The following is a 16,842-nucleotide window of genomic DNA, read 5'->3' as shown; positions in this document are numbered from 1 at the left end:
TTGTACATTTTGTTCGTGTTTTACGCTTCAATTGGATAATCAAAGAACAAGAGTATAATAAACATATATAGCGGTTGAATAAAATAACTCTTATACATAAATAGTTCGACACGATACATTGTTTTAGTATAAATATCATTTGGACATATCATACAAACATATCTGCATATTACTATCTGAGGAAGAACAATAAAGATAAATATATGTGAAAATAATTTTTTTGTATAAATGTTATAATATTAATTTACGCCTAACGAGTTGATGTCATATAAATGAAGCACCTTCAGTAAAATAGGTACATTATTAGCATGGCTACATCAGAAAGATTGAGAGAAATCAGACTCTCTCGAAATTATTGTAAGATTTAAACATACTGTTTGACAAAATTTTCATTGTTTATTATTGTTTGTTTCATTCTAATTTTTGTGTTATGGTAATGTATCATTTAATACTAATATATTATTTAATGGAACTTAAATATCTTAGCTCAAAAGACTGTCACTTTGACAATCAAAGACAACTTTGACAGAACAAGGCTATACAAATCGTGTATCATGTAGATGTCTACATGAATAAATACATGTTCTAAATGCTGTAAACAATTCCTCCTCGAATTAAAAAGGCAAATTTTAGCCATACTAACTTAATTGCTTGTCTAAATCGAAGACCATAATCCTTCAGAGCTCCTGCTTTGAGTTATTGCTAGAATATTTAGGTTTGAGCTCCTCGATTCGTTTAATAAAGTCTGTCTTTTCTATACAACCATCACACGTCTCTTCCCAGTCATTCAGAATCTTTTTCAAATCGCGCACTTTGAGCTTTTTCAGATTCACCGTGTTGAGATCAATTTGTTTTTCTAAAATAAAAATATCAATGTTGCACCTGTACCTTGCATCTTGCATTTGTCATAAAAATTACAAAAATTTGTAGAAATTATACTTACCAAATCTCAGGTCGCATATTTGAGCATCTTTCTTCTTCAGTTTCTCACATATCTTGTCCGCAGGCATAGACCATGACAATGGTTTACTCAGTTCGCCTAAAATACCAGTAGCAGATTCTTCCAATCCACCTAAATAATAACACTAGAAACACATAATAGGTATAATTTTAATTTGAAAGATTCAAGTAATTCAAAAAATATCAAAATAAAAATATTATTGTTTTTATTTTATCTATAAAGGTGATTTACTTACAAATCTATTTTCTTTTGATTTGGTGCTTTTACAATATTCTCGAAACTTTGTTTCAATCTTCTTGGTATCACTTTTAATGTCTGCTGTTAATGTCTTACTAAATTTATCAACAACAGCAACACATACTGTAAAATAGCAGAGAATTAAGAAAAACTGTTACAGTTTATATAAATTTATAAAACCAAAAATATACTTACCTTCGCAGTCACCTTCTTTCAATGCTGTAACAGCACACACAATTCCAAGAAATATGGAAAGTATCAGCGATACTGAAGCATTCATTTCTCTTTTTTTTGTGTTTTCTGTTAAAAATAATATTATCAAATCATTAAGACAAATACAAAAAAAGTAGAATATTTGTGACTCTTGTATACCGTTTATTGGTATATTGTATATAAATAAACACTTCAACAAAATGTATTAAATGTATTCATTTTTTACAAAAAAGGACCAATTAAAGTAATCTTTAAAATGTCGAAAACTTTTGCTGCTCGTTCATTTTATCAAATATTTTAACATTTTTATTTATACTTTATTGGAGATATAAAAGATACATAAGAAGTTTCAACTCATTTCAACTCATAAGATATTACAGTAGATTTTACATAAGATATTATTAAGATGACACGTATTAATTATCGACAACAAAAGCATATACGAGAGAATCAAAAAGTTGCAGAAAAAAATGAAAACTCTCAAATGTCGTGTGAGACCATCAATAGGTTATTTACAATAAGCGTGTTACATACCGTTACGATCGATGTAATAATCAACGTATTGTTGATACAAAGTCTTCGTCGTTCAATAAATTAGCGACACTCGATGACTTTAATTCATCCACTTGATTTTTTAACAAATGTCTTACGAATCTCAACGGCCGTTTATTCCGCGCACAACTTTATACACGTTGGCTTCTGTCAAAAACCCGGAATCCCAGCTGGCGCACGTTGATTGGTTGTGACGTCGCAATGACTCATAAGCACGAACTATATATATACTGACTGGCGTTCAAAAATCTACTCGTCGAAGAGTAGCATATGATTGACCAATCAGGACAAAAGGGAAAAGATTTCTTTATTCTAATTGGTTAATCAAAATACTGTCTTATTTGACGAGTAGGATTTTTAAATGTGTCAATTTTTTTTGCGAAAAACGCATAATTTTTATTTAAAAAATCTTTAAAATTTAAAGCTGTAAAATTTAGAAGAGCAAAATGCCAGGTTGTTGTGTAATAAATGTTTATAACTTAATATATAAATGCGAATTACTATTTCGAAAAAATAAAACCAACTTACTTTTGAATACATTAAAAGCTATTGATTTTATAAATATGTTTTTACAAGAATATATTCTGTATGTTATTCCTCCGTGTTATAATATTGGTTACAAACTTATTAAAGACTTTGTTATTACAAAAATTTATTAAAAAAAAAAACAAAGCAGTAATATAAAACAAGCAACAAGTTATAGCAGTAGAAATATTGCAATGAAAATGTCTGTAACAAATACAAAGCATAAATAAAATACTTATTTATATAATTTATGGTTTTATTTTCTCTCATTCTTACAAAAAATTGCGTTATAATACATTCGTACAATTGAAATGACCGCGTAGCGTGGAGTCAAAATGGCGGCTACATTTCCCCTATAATTGCAGTACTTTATAATCTAGTAACTTTGTAGCACAGAACTAGAGATCCAGATTACTCTCTCTCTCTCTCTAGTTTCAGACAATATGGCGGTACGCAAAGAAGCCAGATATAACCTAAATCCCGAGAAGTCTTCGAAGAGAAGCAACAAGGGTTGGATAGAAAATAAATTGGAATTATGGCAACGACAGCTCGTTTCGTTACTGACAGATCCAACGAAACTGTCATTGATAACGATGTTCTTTATCATCGCCGAGATAGTTTTGAACGTATTGGTTATCGAAAAGGTGTCGTATACCGAGATCGATTGGAGGGCTTACATGCAGGAGGTGGAGGGGTTCCTGAACGGCACCAGGGATTACTCGAAATTGCGAGGTGACACCGGGCCCTTAGTTTATCCCGCCGGATTCGTCTACATCTTCTCCGGTCTTTATTACGTGACGTCACGCGGCGCCGATGTAAAGACAGCGCAGTACGTCTACGCGTTCGTTTACGCGATCACGTTGATGCTCGTGCTTAAAATTTACGCCAGAACTCGGGTAGTGCCACCCTACGTGCTGATTCTGATGTGCTGCACCTCTTACAGAATACACTCGATATTTGTTTTGAGGCTCTTTAACGATCCGATAGCGATGTTACTGCTTTACGCGAGTGTCAACGCGTTCCTGGACAATCGTTGGTACCTGGGTAGTGTACTGTACAGTCTCGCCGTGTCTGTCAAAATGAATATACTGTTATTTGCTCCAGCGCTTCTTATCGCCTATCTGTACGTCTTAGGACTGTTGAAAACATTGATACATTTAAATATCTGTGCATTTATACAGTTGATTCTTGCTCTTCCATTTCTACTGGAGAATCCAGTCGCGTACATAAAGGGTGCTTTTAATTTGAGTAGAATTTTTGAATTTAAATGGACTGTAAACTGGAGATTTCTATCAGAGGAGGTATTTGTTCATCCGTACTTTCATAATTCTTTATTACTTTTGCATGTGTTAATGTTGTTCTACTGTCTGCGCATTTGGATCGTTTACATGGAATCATATGCAAAATTGAAAGATGTAGAGAAGAATTTGAAGAAGTCTCAGATTCTTAAAGCAGAGAAGATAAACATGTCCAATGTAAGCCAATTGTTTGTCTACCCTCTCTTTCTTGCGAATTTCATCGGTATCATGTTCAGCCGATCGCTACATTATCAATTCTACGTATGGTACTATCATACTTTGCCATATATTGCATGGTGTACCCATTATAAGACTGCTATTAAATTAACTATCTTGGGCGTAATTGAATTGTGTTGGAACACATATCCAAGCACAGTATTTAGTAGTGCGGCGTTGCACGTATGCCATATAATCCTGTTGTATGGTACTCTTAAAAATAAGTCGAATCATATAGTAAAACGGTAAATACACATATATGTCAAATATTTGTGTTTTTCTGAATTGTCTTCCTATATCGTTTGTGTATCAAATAATTGTATATGGAATAATGAGAATGCCTTACAATAACATTTCCCACCAAAGTATCCATCCTATCACACATTCATTCTGATATATGTGTGTCTGTGAAATAAAATAAAAATTTATCTCACATTCATCTTAAGATTTATATAGGACTGTTTAATATTATATCTACGAATTATGCGTGAATATATGCGAATGTTGTATATCTTTTGTACAGTTTATAATTGAATAAATTTAAGACAGTGTTGATAAATATATAGATAATTTTATTCTCAGAGATAAATAATTTTAGTACATGATGTTAATTAATTTAAGATAGTACCACACAATATATATGTATTATTTTTTTTTTTTCTCTTGTATTGAAATTTTGTTGTACGATTCACATCTATCTGGAATATGGTACTCGCAAGTAGAATCAGAATTCGAATTTTTTTTTTACAAACTAATTGAGACATATGCATATAAATTAAAAATTTAAACAAAGTGCAAAAAGTTCTTATTAATTTTTTAAAAATCAAAGAAGCAAAGGAATCCGAATCAAATTGATGTGCGTAAGTATAGCGTTATTTTTTGCGATTACTAATAAGATACGGGAACTGTTGATCTTGGAAATCTTAATTTAATCTCTAATTGTGTGAGATAAAATAATTTTAATTTTATTCTAATTTCTAATATTTTTGTGTTATGTAATAACAAACAAATTAAAAAATTAAATAGTAAAAAGAAATAATGAGCTAAATGTATGTATAATTGTAAACATTAAATAATACGTGCATTATTTAAAGGCTTATTTAACAATTCAAAATATATATTTTTTATCTTGTATAAAACACATTAGCAGGTTTTTTTACTTTGAGTAGTCCTTAATAATAAATAATAAATAAATATTATTAATAAATAGTATTTGTTAATATATAATGTAACATATTTAACATAAGTATTAATAATAAAGTTTCAACGAGATTGGAGAAATTTCTATCTCTTCTAAGAATCAGGACTAAATAGCGTGCGCATTGTTGTGCTATTTTAAACGAATTTAATACAGGGATAAAATATGAAAGTATATTATAAACTATCACTTTATAAGTAGTACACCCGTATTGTACTCATGTGTATATACACATGTATGCTTTTAAATTCGCAAACATATATTACATATGTCACGAGAGAATGCTGGTGATCAAGGAAATCATATAAAATTACAAAGGAGGCCGAGAGGCATGTGGACCGGCGAGCGGCCGAAGTATGTCAAAGAAAGAATCTTCTCTCTTTTCGCCTCCCCCACCTCTCCTCTCCGTCATCGCGAACCTTTTGTGCGGCCACGTGGACGATGAAATGTGTACTGCTACACCATACCGTTTCCTCTTCTGGAGGGGACCAACTGTCACCGGCGGCCCGGTGAAACAGCCCTGACATTGCGCGCGCGGACGCGCGCCGTTGCCGTTGATATCCTGCTTCTCGACGTTGGTACTGGTATCGATCGCGCCCGTTTTCGCGAAGCGTAGCAGTGTCACGACGATCATCGGGGCATCAACCACCAACCGGTCAACCGCGACACTCTTCCGCGATTTCACTTTCCTGCGGTGTCTGTTCTTTCTTCTTCCTGACCTTTGTATCTCCGCGCGCTTTCCTTGCACTTTCTCCTCTCTCGACCTTGCCCTTCGGTTCTCCGAAACGCGCTTTTGCCTTCGACACGAAACATTGTTTGTTGACTTTGATTATCGAAGGTGAAAGAAGAGCCTTATAGAGAGAACCCTTTGATAAAGGAAGTTTATTATTCATGGGACATCGACAGGACGATCGGAATTGAAAGAGTCAATTGCCAGTGGAATACCAGGTGAGAAAGTGAGAAAGTATTGTGAGAGCTATATCGCTTCAAGTATTGGAGTATAAACTGTCGGAGAAAGCTGTATCGCGAAATGAAATTATATCGAATGTTTATTATAATTATGGTTATCAAATTTGTTCATTGGATTAATTATATATTTCCGCGCGCGCATAGAAGGCATTTGATCCCTTATTTTTTATTAGTTAAATTAAAAACAAATTTCATTAACATTTATTTACAAAATTTAGATTAATACGTATAATAAAAGTTGTGTGTACATATAATATTTCTTATTAATTCTGAAAAGGCTGAAAAATATTTATAAGCGTGATAGCACTTTTTAAGATGTATTAATATTAATAATATACATATAATAATATTATTTCTTAGTTGTTATTACAGACATGCTTTTTCTTAAATCAAGAATTTAAATAAATAAAGTTAAATCCAATTGTAGTCTATTGACTTTTTCATCGTTGTATTCGCTGAATGCGAGCAATATATGTTTATATTGATTCGGAATATTTGTTAAACTTACTTCCTAGTATTATAATATTATGGTAATTTATATAGTATTTATATAGTATTTATATAAACCTAAAATATATAGAAGCTAGATAGAAACCTAAAATAGTAACTCGTAACTAATTGTTTAAAGTATTAAAAATATTTTAAAAATAATTAATCGATTAAACAATCTTGGAAATAGCTATAATAATTGTTTTTTTTTTTAAGATTTTTATACTTAAAAAGTATCATTACTCAGCACTACAGCTCTATTAAAGTTTCATTAAATTAAAATTAATTCTTCTTTCATAAGCGTCTAACAGCATAAAGTTTACATACGCATAGATAAATATACAAAAGTGCGTAAAAATATATTCGTAAAAAAATGATTCGTGTGAATTTATATTGAAAATTAAACTAATATATGTCGAAGTTAAAAGCAACAAGTATATATTTAAAATTTATACCAGTATATATTTAAAATTTAAAAGAAATGATAAGACGAAACAAGTGCGCCAATAAGATAACGACTGTGTCGGCTGATAATATAACCTAGGGTCACGATATTCAGAAACGGAACTGACAATGACTGGCAAGCTGTTAGTCGACAAACAGCAATTGTGGCAGTAGTCTATTTGAATTCACGATCTGATCGTCTTTAAAATTGAAAATTTCAATTTGATCGAGCCGTCGCGTATAAAAAAATTAATTGTTAGAGATTATATACGTATATTATATTTTTTTATTACACTCGGCTAATTATATTACTCGACAAATTAAATAAAATAAATAAAATTAATTAAATTAATTCTGTTAACATTTTTACTTGTATTATATAGAATGGCGTTAATCTGGTGGCAGAAGTTATTTCTGGTGATAATAGTGATTGTCAGTTTGAGGATCTTTGTAAGACTCGGGATTTTGGCATGGAAAAAGTTAATCGCTCCGAGTCTCGGACTTGGAATCGACGTACGAACGCAAGGAAGATGGGCAGTGGTCACCGGTGCAACAGATGGACTTGGAAAAGCGTTTGCCAAGGCGTTCGCTAAAAAGGGTATGGATATCGTTCTGATCTCGCGATCTATGTCGAGGCTCAAGGACGTAGCCGCTGAGATCGAGCAGGAATATCGAGTGGAAACCCGCGTAATAGAGGCTGATTTAACAGAGGGTCAGGTGGTCTACGCAGAAATTGCTAAAGCGACACAGGACTTAGACGTAAGAGAATTTTATATAAACTTAGAGAATCTTATATAATTTTTTTACATATTTTATACGAATCTTAAGAGGAATGTTTAACAGAGAAACATTGTTAAATAAAAAAGGATAAGAAAAGGAATTGGTCCTTTTTAAATAAAAAGAAGGCATAAAAAAATGTTTTCTTAAAAAAAATGATAAAAAAAATTCTTGCTCTATAATATAATAAAAAGACGCGAAGGAGAATAATCATAAAACATATTTCATCAGGTGGGTGTTCTTGTTAATAACGCCGGTGCGAGCTACGATCACCCTGAGCTGTTTACAAATGTCTCGGAGGAAGTGCTTGCAAAAATATTGCAACTCAATGTAGCCGGCGTGACCGGGGTTGCGAGAGCGGTGCTACCTGGTATGATGGAAAGAAGAAAAGGAGTCCTTATCAATGTCAGTTCGACGGCTGCGGCTATACCGAGCCCTTATCTGGCCGTTTATGCTGCCAGCAAAGCGTATATCGATAAACTTAGTGCCGATCTAGCGACCGAAGCGGCACCGAGAGGTGTCACCGTCCAATGCATTCTACCGGGACCTGTGGCAACGAAAATGTCAAAAATCAAGTAAGAGTCATCCACGTGACGATTCGTGAGAGAATTTTATTTTTGACTCTCTCACGATAGCCAATGTCTGTGTTTTTCCTATTTTTTTTTCTCTCCACAGGAGACCAACTTGGATGGCGCCTTCGCCGGATAAATTCGTGGAGGCGACATTAAAAACGCTCGGCATTGAATCACGTACGACCGGATATCCGCCACATATTCTAATTATCGGAGTTATAAATGCGTTACGTTTCATGTGCGAGACGGGCGCGGTGTGGTTAGTGACAAAAACGATGCTCAACATTAGAGGACGCGCTCTTCGCAAAAAGACGAAAAACCAAGAAGATGTGCAAGGAGATAGTCTCACTAAGAGTTGATTCGCTGATGAGCGATTATTTTGTTAATTGTTTTTGAATTGTTTCAGATTTTTATTTTGTTGTTTTATTATGATAACTAATAAGTTATATATATCGGAATTTATACATAAATTTTTTTTGAAAATATTCTATTTATCATTATTGTATGTTGTGATAAAATAAATTCATAATTTTGGTTATAGGAATGAACAAAATAGAACAATAAAAAAAAATAAAAATTTATTGCAGGCATCAACACACAAGATGATTTTTCTTTCTTTTAAAATTACAAATTTATTATAAATAATATAATATATGTATATGCAAATTTTGCTTTAAAACAAAATATATGTACTTTTCTTTTATATATGTATAATAAGGCTAAGATAATCAAGGATAATTGGAATCCTTATATTAAATTTGTTATTGGATTTTTTGAAAGAACACTTTAATATATTTTGTATGTTATATTTACATACACACAGTGATTATAATAATAAAATATAATTATACACATTATTGGCATTTTATTATTATTACATATAAACATTTAATTATTATTAATATATACATACAACATTTTTTAAATTATGATGTCTTCTAAATGTAATCTGAAATATTGCCATGTTTAGTTATGTTTGCTCCTTGATGTGATATCGGCTTTATATCGCACAGATCATATGTTATTAAATACAAGAGAAATACTATTTCAAATAAATATACATGAAATCTACAAGAGAAAGGTCATGGAAGACGTATATAATTCTTATTGTAAATGTTGATACACGCACATTCTAAGCTTATTTAGTATTTCCAATTACTTTATTATATACTTTTTATTCATTACTCGACAATCATAGGGTTCATAAAAAGGCAGATATTATTGAATATAAATTGAAAATAACATCTCTTTACATAACAATTCTATTTTATTAACAAGACTATCTTCTCAGATAGAAAGATGATATCATATTGTGCTCAGCATGTATACATATATTGATATAATATGATCTCAAAAATGCAAAGAGATGCGTGTGTATATGCTGCTCAAAACGTAGTCACATTATGATGTCAGAGATATATCTCATGTGATAACATTATGAAAACGTGATATGTCAGATTCATATCATGTATAATTATTGTATAAATCGTACACATTTATGTACATTTTGTGCTCATGTTATGTTAATTATGTAATGATCTTCAAAAAGATATTAAGTTGAAGTTACTAGTATGACGATCACACTCTAATGAAACGTGATTATCATGTACTTCTATCTGGGTTTGTATATTTTACTTTTAATATAATTAATGTCAAGAAAATGTCAATAAATTTAAAGAAAAACTTACTTATCTAAATTTATTTTTACTAGTACAGTTCAAAATAAATGCTTTTATCAATGACAGATTGATGCGTTATATAAATCTATATTAGGTAACGTAAATCTATATTACATAATCTCTATTAAGTAATTAATATTAGATTATATAACTATCGTTATAGATTATTATTATATTTGTATAAAAAAAAACAAAAAAAATGATATACTTATCTATACAATAAAATTTTCATAAGGTTTGAGATAATAACTGATTCAATATTTAAAAAAATAATTAAAAATTCATATATTTGTATATATAAATTTCGATGATTCATGAAATTGCTTTATATTAAAAATACATAAAATGATACATCAGGGATGCCAAAGTTTTTCCGTAATTCGGAATTATTTGAATTAAAATCAAACTGCTATTGCTGTACGTGCTAATAGTGGATTGCTTGATGAAATTTGCATTATTGTTGAATTTGAATCTTGAATTTGTACTGTTTAATAATCTACATATACAAGTGCAGTTAAGATTAAAACAACAAAGATGATTGCAATAATTAATATTATAAAAATTTTTCTTTAATATCGGTATTATAAACATTTTTTTAATGCGCGATATTTAATTGTTAGAAATTAAAACTGCCATTTAGATTTTATATTTAAACATATTAAACTTTTTTTAAACATATATTATTTGAATTCAAATATTCTTGTCTAGTTACTTAAATATATTTACATTTTAAATACATAAATTATTAATAATTATATTTATCTTTTAAAGTGTCTTATAAATAATAATTTAAATTTGTATTTGAATATAATATTAGCTAAACGAGACTAACTCCAATATTTATAATATTCAAATGTAAATATATGTGCTACATATTATCTGATTCGAATATTCGTAATATCTGTAATAAACAAATGTTATAAATGGAATAAATTGAATCTGAATTTTATATGTGCTCATTTGTATATGTATGTACATACAGGAACAAAAACACATTTAACACAATTTAAATGATCTGGGCACAAATTTAATACACACATAAATAGGATATATGTATATAGAAAACGTGTTTGTATATACATAAATTATGTGTATAAGAAAGATTAAAACAGGAATAAGTAGATTGTTTATTTAATAAACATAATTGCAAAGCTTGCATGCCATTTGTCCGTTGTCATTTATCATTTTGAAATGCTTTGACATCCAATTGCGGAGATTTACCGTTTAATGTTCGGTAAAACCATTTACCTCAATTAAGTGATTTTCCATAGGAGGCGTAATACTTTTTAATAAAAGAAAATACTTTTTAATAAAGGGAAAATATTATCATAAAGTTTGTATTTAATATCATTGTTTCGTAATGTGAAAAATTTCTGTTTTCAGTTAACTTTTCTCTTACGGTATTACTTGAATAAACGTCGTTACGTTGAGCCATTACGTGTATTCTAAAATTACTTGTACCTACTGTAAATTATTATAAATGCAGCATTTTATCTTATTATTGATTTTCGGAATATTCCCATCCCCACTCATAGGTTTTTCTTACCAATGACATATCCATTATAATATATCCATTGTATCCATTCATATAAAAGGTAGAAAGAAAAGGAAAGACGTACACAGAAAAAACGTATATTATGTGATTTTTTATATAAGTATAAATATTGTTTTTCCATTATTTGAAAATCTCAGTTTTGAATTCACAAAAAAAGACAATATTCATAATTATAAATTGAGTAATTAATAATTAATATATAATGTATAATAATTAATAATTATAAATTTAGCATAACATATAATCATATCACGCTTACATAATAATGTAATTTTATTAATAAAACTATATCGACTTTATGTTTATTACTTTTAATATACTCAATAAGATATATCAATTAATTTTGGGATAAATAAAAATTGTAATATGTATTTTTATATATATTCGTGCGCGCGTATAATGCATGAAAAATGCTTCTACAAAATTAATAATAATAACAGATTTATATAATGTATATACATAGCGGTATATAAGATAAGAAATATAAAATATAACAAATATACATATGATTAGTTTATTTATATAATTATAATTATTAATAAATTAATTAATAAATAATGATTAATAAATTAAACTTAAGGCGATTTTTGGCGTGACTCTGGTATAGCAACCAAATAAGTATACCGAACTGTACCAGAACGTTTTCGCGTGTTTAGTAATTTGTGTTAAAGCATGGCTAATTGTTTTAGTACCTAAGTAGTTGGTACCATGTTATACCGAGTAATAAAGCAGGATATCTTTTGTAAATTTTAAATAAGTTGCAAATACGCGCTAAATATGAATACATAAATAATTAATTTTATATATTTACTGTGTTGGATTTATCTTATTTTGTTAGACTTGGTATTTTAATCAGTTATTTTACAAGCACAAAAAACTATCAATTTTGAATGCTTATAAATTTACAAACTTCTACACATATAAATTAAGTTATTTTACTCTTCTACTAATTATAAGTTAAATTACTTCTATCTAGTTAAGCACTGATTGAAATATTAAGTTTTGTGTATAAAATAAAACTTTTTTATTAATTTACAAAGACTTTATTTTTATTTGATTTATTACTTATTCATTACAGACATTATGGATAATTATTTAGTATGCGCTGATAATCATGGCTAACTAATATTGAACGAAAATGGAAAATTAATATTATATTATATGAAAAGTATGAAAAAATTATGCCACAGTTATATATTAATTTCATTCTAAAAATAAGAAAAAAATCATATTCGATATATAAATAATCCACCCAAATTTCAAAATATAACCTGAGATAATTATGACTTTTTCTTTCCTTTATTTTCATCAAAGTTTTAATTTTCCTCTTTTTTGCATCCTTTGCATGAAAGAAATGCTTATAAATTTCTACTAATAGTACCTCATCATTTTCGTCAAATACTTCATTCATTAAAATAGTCAAATACCCTTTAAAACTCATATTTATTCTCTACATGTCTCTTTTTCTATTCACGTTAGAATAAGAAAATATTTAATTATTTTTAAATAATTTTGAATTCGCGCGTACAGAAAAAAAACTAGCATGTTTAGTGTGATACATATATTACCAGAATAAGTTTTGCCTCTACCAATAGCAATCTTGGTACATGTACCAAACGATTGGCAAAAATCGCCTATACATAGTTTAATTTTTTCGATTTATTTGAACCGCACGTTTTTCTTGCGCGTGCGCATTCTGAAGCAATATGGCCGTGCTCAGCTGCGCATTTAGCGGATAGCGGATAATTATTCGTTGAAGATTCGTGTGAGGTACGAGCGTATAAAATTATTTTCGAGCAAAGACGCGGATCGTTGCGATCGCGAGTGGATTATTATCTCACAGAAAGTGGATTACGTGAGGAATCGCGGGTGAGCGGGGAAACGAGCGGGAAAGCAACCTAGTCACGTTGACGCGCGCCTAACCTCTCGTCAAGTGTCAGTCACGTTTTCCGTTCGAGCGAGTCGCTGCTCGAGCCAGTCGCGCTCGTACATCAACGAAAGGAAGAGATCCCGCACGTGCTCGTACGCACGTTCTTGTTCCCTGTGTGTGTTCCATCGCGCCGATAACCGATGTCCGCTGGCATGTTCCGCCAGACGACGAGAGCGAGGCCATTCAACCTGCGATACATCCTCGCGTTCAACGAACCTTACGCACTTTGTTGGAGACAGAATAGAGTGAAATAGTGTTTACTGCAGCTGCATACGTGAATGTGCGATCGAGGTTCGATTAACTTATTTTTTATAAATATAGTTTATCTCGTATTGTATTTATATTATACGTGTGCGACACTCGCCCACTGTTCATTGTTATCACAACCTGCTACTATTCAACACCGCACGTAATATAAAAGCATATATATATAAATATATGTACATATATATATATATATATATATATATTTATTTATAAATTCACTGCTCAGCGTTTCGCATTTTCTCTTCTATCTAGTTTAACGATGCGCTTTATCAGTGTTGAGAAGCTGAGCGAAATTCAGAGTAACGCTACATGTATCAGGAATATATGTATACTGGCACACGTGGATCATGGAAAAACAACCTTGGCAGATTCTCTGGTTGCGAGTAACGGCATCATCTCCAACAAATTGGCTGGCAAGCTTCGATATTTGGATAGCAGACCGGATGAGCAGATACGTGGAATCACAATGAAATCTAGCTCCATAACTTTGTGTCATATACACAATGAAACAGATTATATAATAAATCTAATCGACTCTCCGGGACACGTGGATTTCTCCTTTGAAGTTTCAACGGCAGTTCGACTTTCCGATGGAGCTTTTATCGTGGTAGATGTAGTGGAAGGTGTATGCCCTCAGACACGTAGCGCCTTATCTATATCTTATGTCGAGGGGTTAAAGCCTATCTTAGTACTTAATAAAATTGACAGACTGATCATAGAAATGAAATTGACGCCATTAGATGCCTATGTTCGTTTGACGCAGGTTTTAGAACAAGTAAATGCCATTATGGGTGAATTATTTGCAAGCGATGTTATGGAACGTGAAGAACGAGAGGAAACAGTTACAGTTAACTCAAACAAGGTAAATGAAAGAGATTTGGCTGATTGGCAGTCGGTGCTAGAAGAAATAGATGATTCAAATTTATATTTTTCTCCGGAACAAGGAAATGTGCTTTTTACCAGTGCCATCGATGGCTGGGGATTTGGTATAAAGGAATTTGCCAAAATTTATTCGAATAAGTTAGGATTCAGCGAAAAGGTCCTGCGTAAAACATTGTGGGGAGATTTTTATATAAATAACAAAACAAAACGAATAATGAAAGGAGCTCAAGAGAAGGCCAAGAAACCACTTTTCGTACAATTTATTTTGGATAATATCTGGGTGTTGTATGAGACCATAGTGATACGAAAAGACAAAGATAAACTGCCAACCATGGCTCAAAAGTTAAATATTAAATTGACAACGCGAGACTTGAGACATACAGATCCTAAGGCACAATTACAAGCCGTTTGTTCGCAGTGGCTTCCTCTGGCACAGACTTGTCTCGATATGGTATGCGAGAAGGTGCCAGCACCATGTAACTTAACCGATGGAAAAATTGAACGATTGATAAGTGGAAACAATGACTTTTCTGCTTTACCTCTTGAAACACAGCGACTCAAAACAGCATTCTTATTGTGCCATCCATCTCCGGAAGTACCGACTATTGTATTTGTATCGAAAATGTTTCCAGTGGAAAGAGACATGCTACCTGAAAATAGACCGAAGTCATTAACATCAGAAGAACTGGCACAAAGAAGAGAGATTGTTCGACAGAAGCATGCCGAACAATTGGAGCGAAAAACTGTTACTGAGAATCATCAGGAAAATACGCACAATTCAGTTGTCTCTCACGAGGACGTGAAACAGAAGGATGTCACTGAGGATAGGTCGGACGGCACATTAGTAGCCTTTGCTAGAGTATATTCAGGGACTATCAAGATCGGGGACGAGGTATTTGTTTTAGGACCGAAACATAATCCCGCCGTTGCTCTGGAACGCGAGAAGGCAGGCGAGGAAGTGGATTCGTCGCTTGTGCTCAAGGATTTGAAACCCGGGAAACATATCACGAAGGTGACTATAAGTAAATTGTACATTCTTATGGGAAGAGAGCTCGAAGCGGTGAATAAAGTTCCGGCAGGTAATGTCTTTGGAATTGGCGGTCTCGAAGAACACGTACTAAAGACCGCGACACTTTCCACGACGGTCGCTTGTCCTTCCTTCACGGAATTAACTTCACTCGCGGTTCCCATTTTACGAGTAGCTATTGAACCGAAACATCCGAATGACTTGCCCAAGCTTATTAGCGGTTTAAAACTGTTGAATCAAGCAGACGCCTGCGCCATCGTTCACATGCAAGAGAATGGTGAGATTGTCTTGAGTACTGCTGGTGAGGTTCACTTGGAGAGATGTTTGGAAGATCTCAAATTGCGATACGCAAAAGTCGATATTAACGTGTCGGATCCAATCGTACCATTCCGCGAGACCATAGTACCACCTCCGAAACTCGATATGGTGAATGAAGCGATCGAGAAGAAGGTGGAAGAAGGTAGGCTCGAAATTTGGACGTCGAATCGACAGTGTTGCTTCGAGATAGACGCGAGGCCTCTTCCAGAAAACGTAACAAAATTGTTAGAGAAAAATTCTAATTTGATAAAACTGTTGGATAGTTACTATGATAGAGATATAGAACAAAATGGAGAACACGAGAATTTTTCTGGTGAAAATCAACCGAATGAGAGATTTATATCCGATAAAAAGCAGAAGGAAGCGAAAATCTTTAAGAACGAATTGGAGGCAGCTTTTCTCAAAGCGGGATGGGAGGATAATATATTAGATAAAATATGGTCATTTGGGCCTCGGAAATGTGGACCCAATATCCTGTTGAACGAGACCGATTATAAGCAAAAGAAATACTGGGAGCAACAAGGCACAAACATCGATTCACGAGCGATGTAAGTATTCTTTATTAAAAATTAACTCAAAAGTTTTATTTTCACTTAAATAGATCTTTAAAGACTATACAATGAAAAAGCAATTTAATGCAATATACGTATAATAACAAATTTTGATGATATATAATTTACGAATATTAGATAAGATATATACTTTGACTTTTTTTTGTTGTTGAGATTTGTTT

The 16,842-nt window shown here is 31.8% G+C and overlaps 4 protein-coding genes across 8 annotated transcripts in view; 3 read left to right on the top strand and 1 right to left on the bottom strand.

The window, feature by feature from the left end:
* Positions 1-340: 340 nt before the first annotated feature.
* Manf (mesencephalic astrocyte-derived neurotrophic factor) lies at positions 341-2,124 on the bottom strand. Its single transcript, XM_072893748.1, has 5 exons — positions 1,946-2,124; positions 1,394-1,498; positions 1,197-1,321; positions 944-1,085; positions 341-856 (listed from the first exon to the last, which is right to left on the bottom strand). The coding sequence occupies exons 2-5, from the start codon at positions 1,476-1,478 to the stop codon at positions 678-680; spliced, it is 531 nt and encodes a 176-aa protein (XP_072749849.1). The 5' UTR covers positions 1,479-1,498; positions 1,946-2,124; the 3' UTR covers positions 341-677.
* An 807-nt stretch (positions 2,125-2,931) lies between these two features.
* Positions 2,932-4,543, top strand: Alg3 (Alg3, alpha-1,3- mannosyltransferase). Its single transcript, XM_072893402.1, has one exon. It carries the CDS (start codon positions 2,932-2,934, stop codon positions 4,249-4,251), a length of 1,320 nt encoding a protein of 439 aa, XP_072749503.1. The 3' UTR covers positions 4,252-4,543.
* A 1,190-nt stretch (positions 4,544-5,733) lies between these two features.
* On the top strand, positions 5,734-9,032 carry LOC140666370 (very-long-chain 3-oxoacyl-CoA reductase). Of its 2 annotated transcripts, none has more exons than XM_072893538.1 (4): positions 5,734-6,148; positions 7,486-7,861; positions 8,111-8,454; positions 8,555-9,032. In XM_072893538.1, the coding sequence occupies exons 2-4, from the start codon at positions 7,487-7,489 to the stop codon at positions 8,808-8,810; spliced, it is 975 nt and encodes a 324-aa protein (XP_072749639.1). In that variant the 5' UTR covers positions 5,734-6,148; position 7,486; the 3' UTR covers positions 8,811-9,032. The 2 variants fall into 2 exon arrangements, with proteins under 2 accessions (XP_072749639.1, XP_072749716.1); XM_072893615.1 differs by lacking the exon at positions 5,734-6,148 and adding an exon at positions 7,207-7,357.
* Positions 9,033-13,385: 4,353 nt separating this feature from the next.
* LOC140673216 (elongation factor-like GTPase 1) overlaps positions 13,386-16,842 on the top strand; it is a 34,666-nt gene continuing 31,209 nt past the window's right edge. For 3 of the 4 annotated variants that reach the window (XM_072905983.1, XM_072906005.1, XM_072905994.1), the window contains exon 1: positions 13,386-16,657. In XM_072905983.1, the coding sequence (XP_072762084.1) occupies positions 14,142-16,657 (2,516 nt within the window). In that variant the 5' untranslated portion in view covers positions 13,386-14,141. The remainder of the gene's footprint in view (positions 16,658-16,842) is intronic. The other variant, XM_072905974.1, reaches the window with a different exon arrangement.

The sequence above is a fragment of the Anoplolepis gracilipes genome, chromosome 1, assembly GCF_047496725.1.
Source record: "Anoplolepis gracilipes chromosome 1, ASM4749672v1, whole genome shotgun sequence".
NCBI classification, from domain to species: domain Eukaryota; kingdom Metazoa; phylum Arthropoda; class Insecta; order Hymenoptera; family Formicidae; genus Anoplolepis; species Anoplolepis gracilipes.
This window is presented reverse-complemented; position numbering and strand designations above follow the sequence as displayed.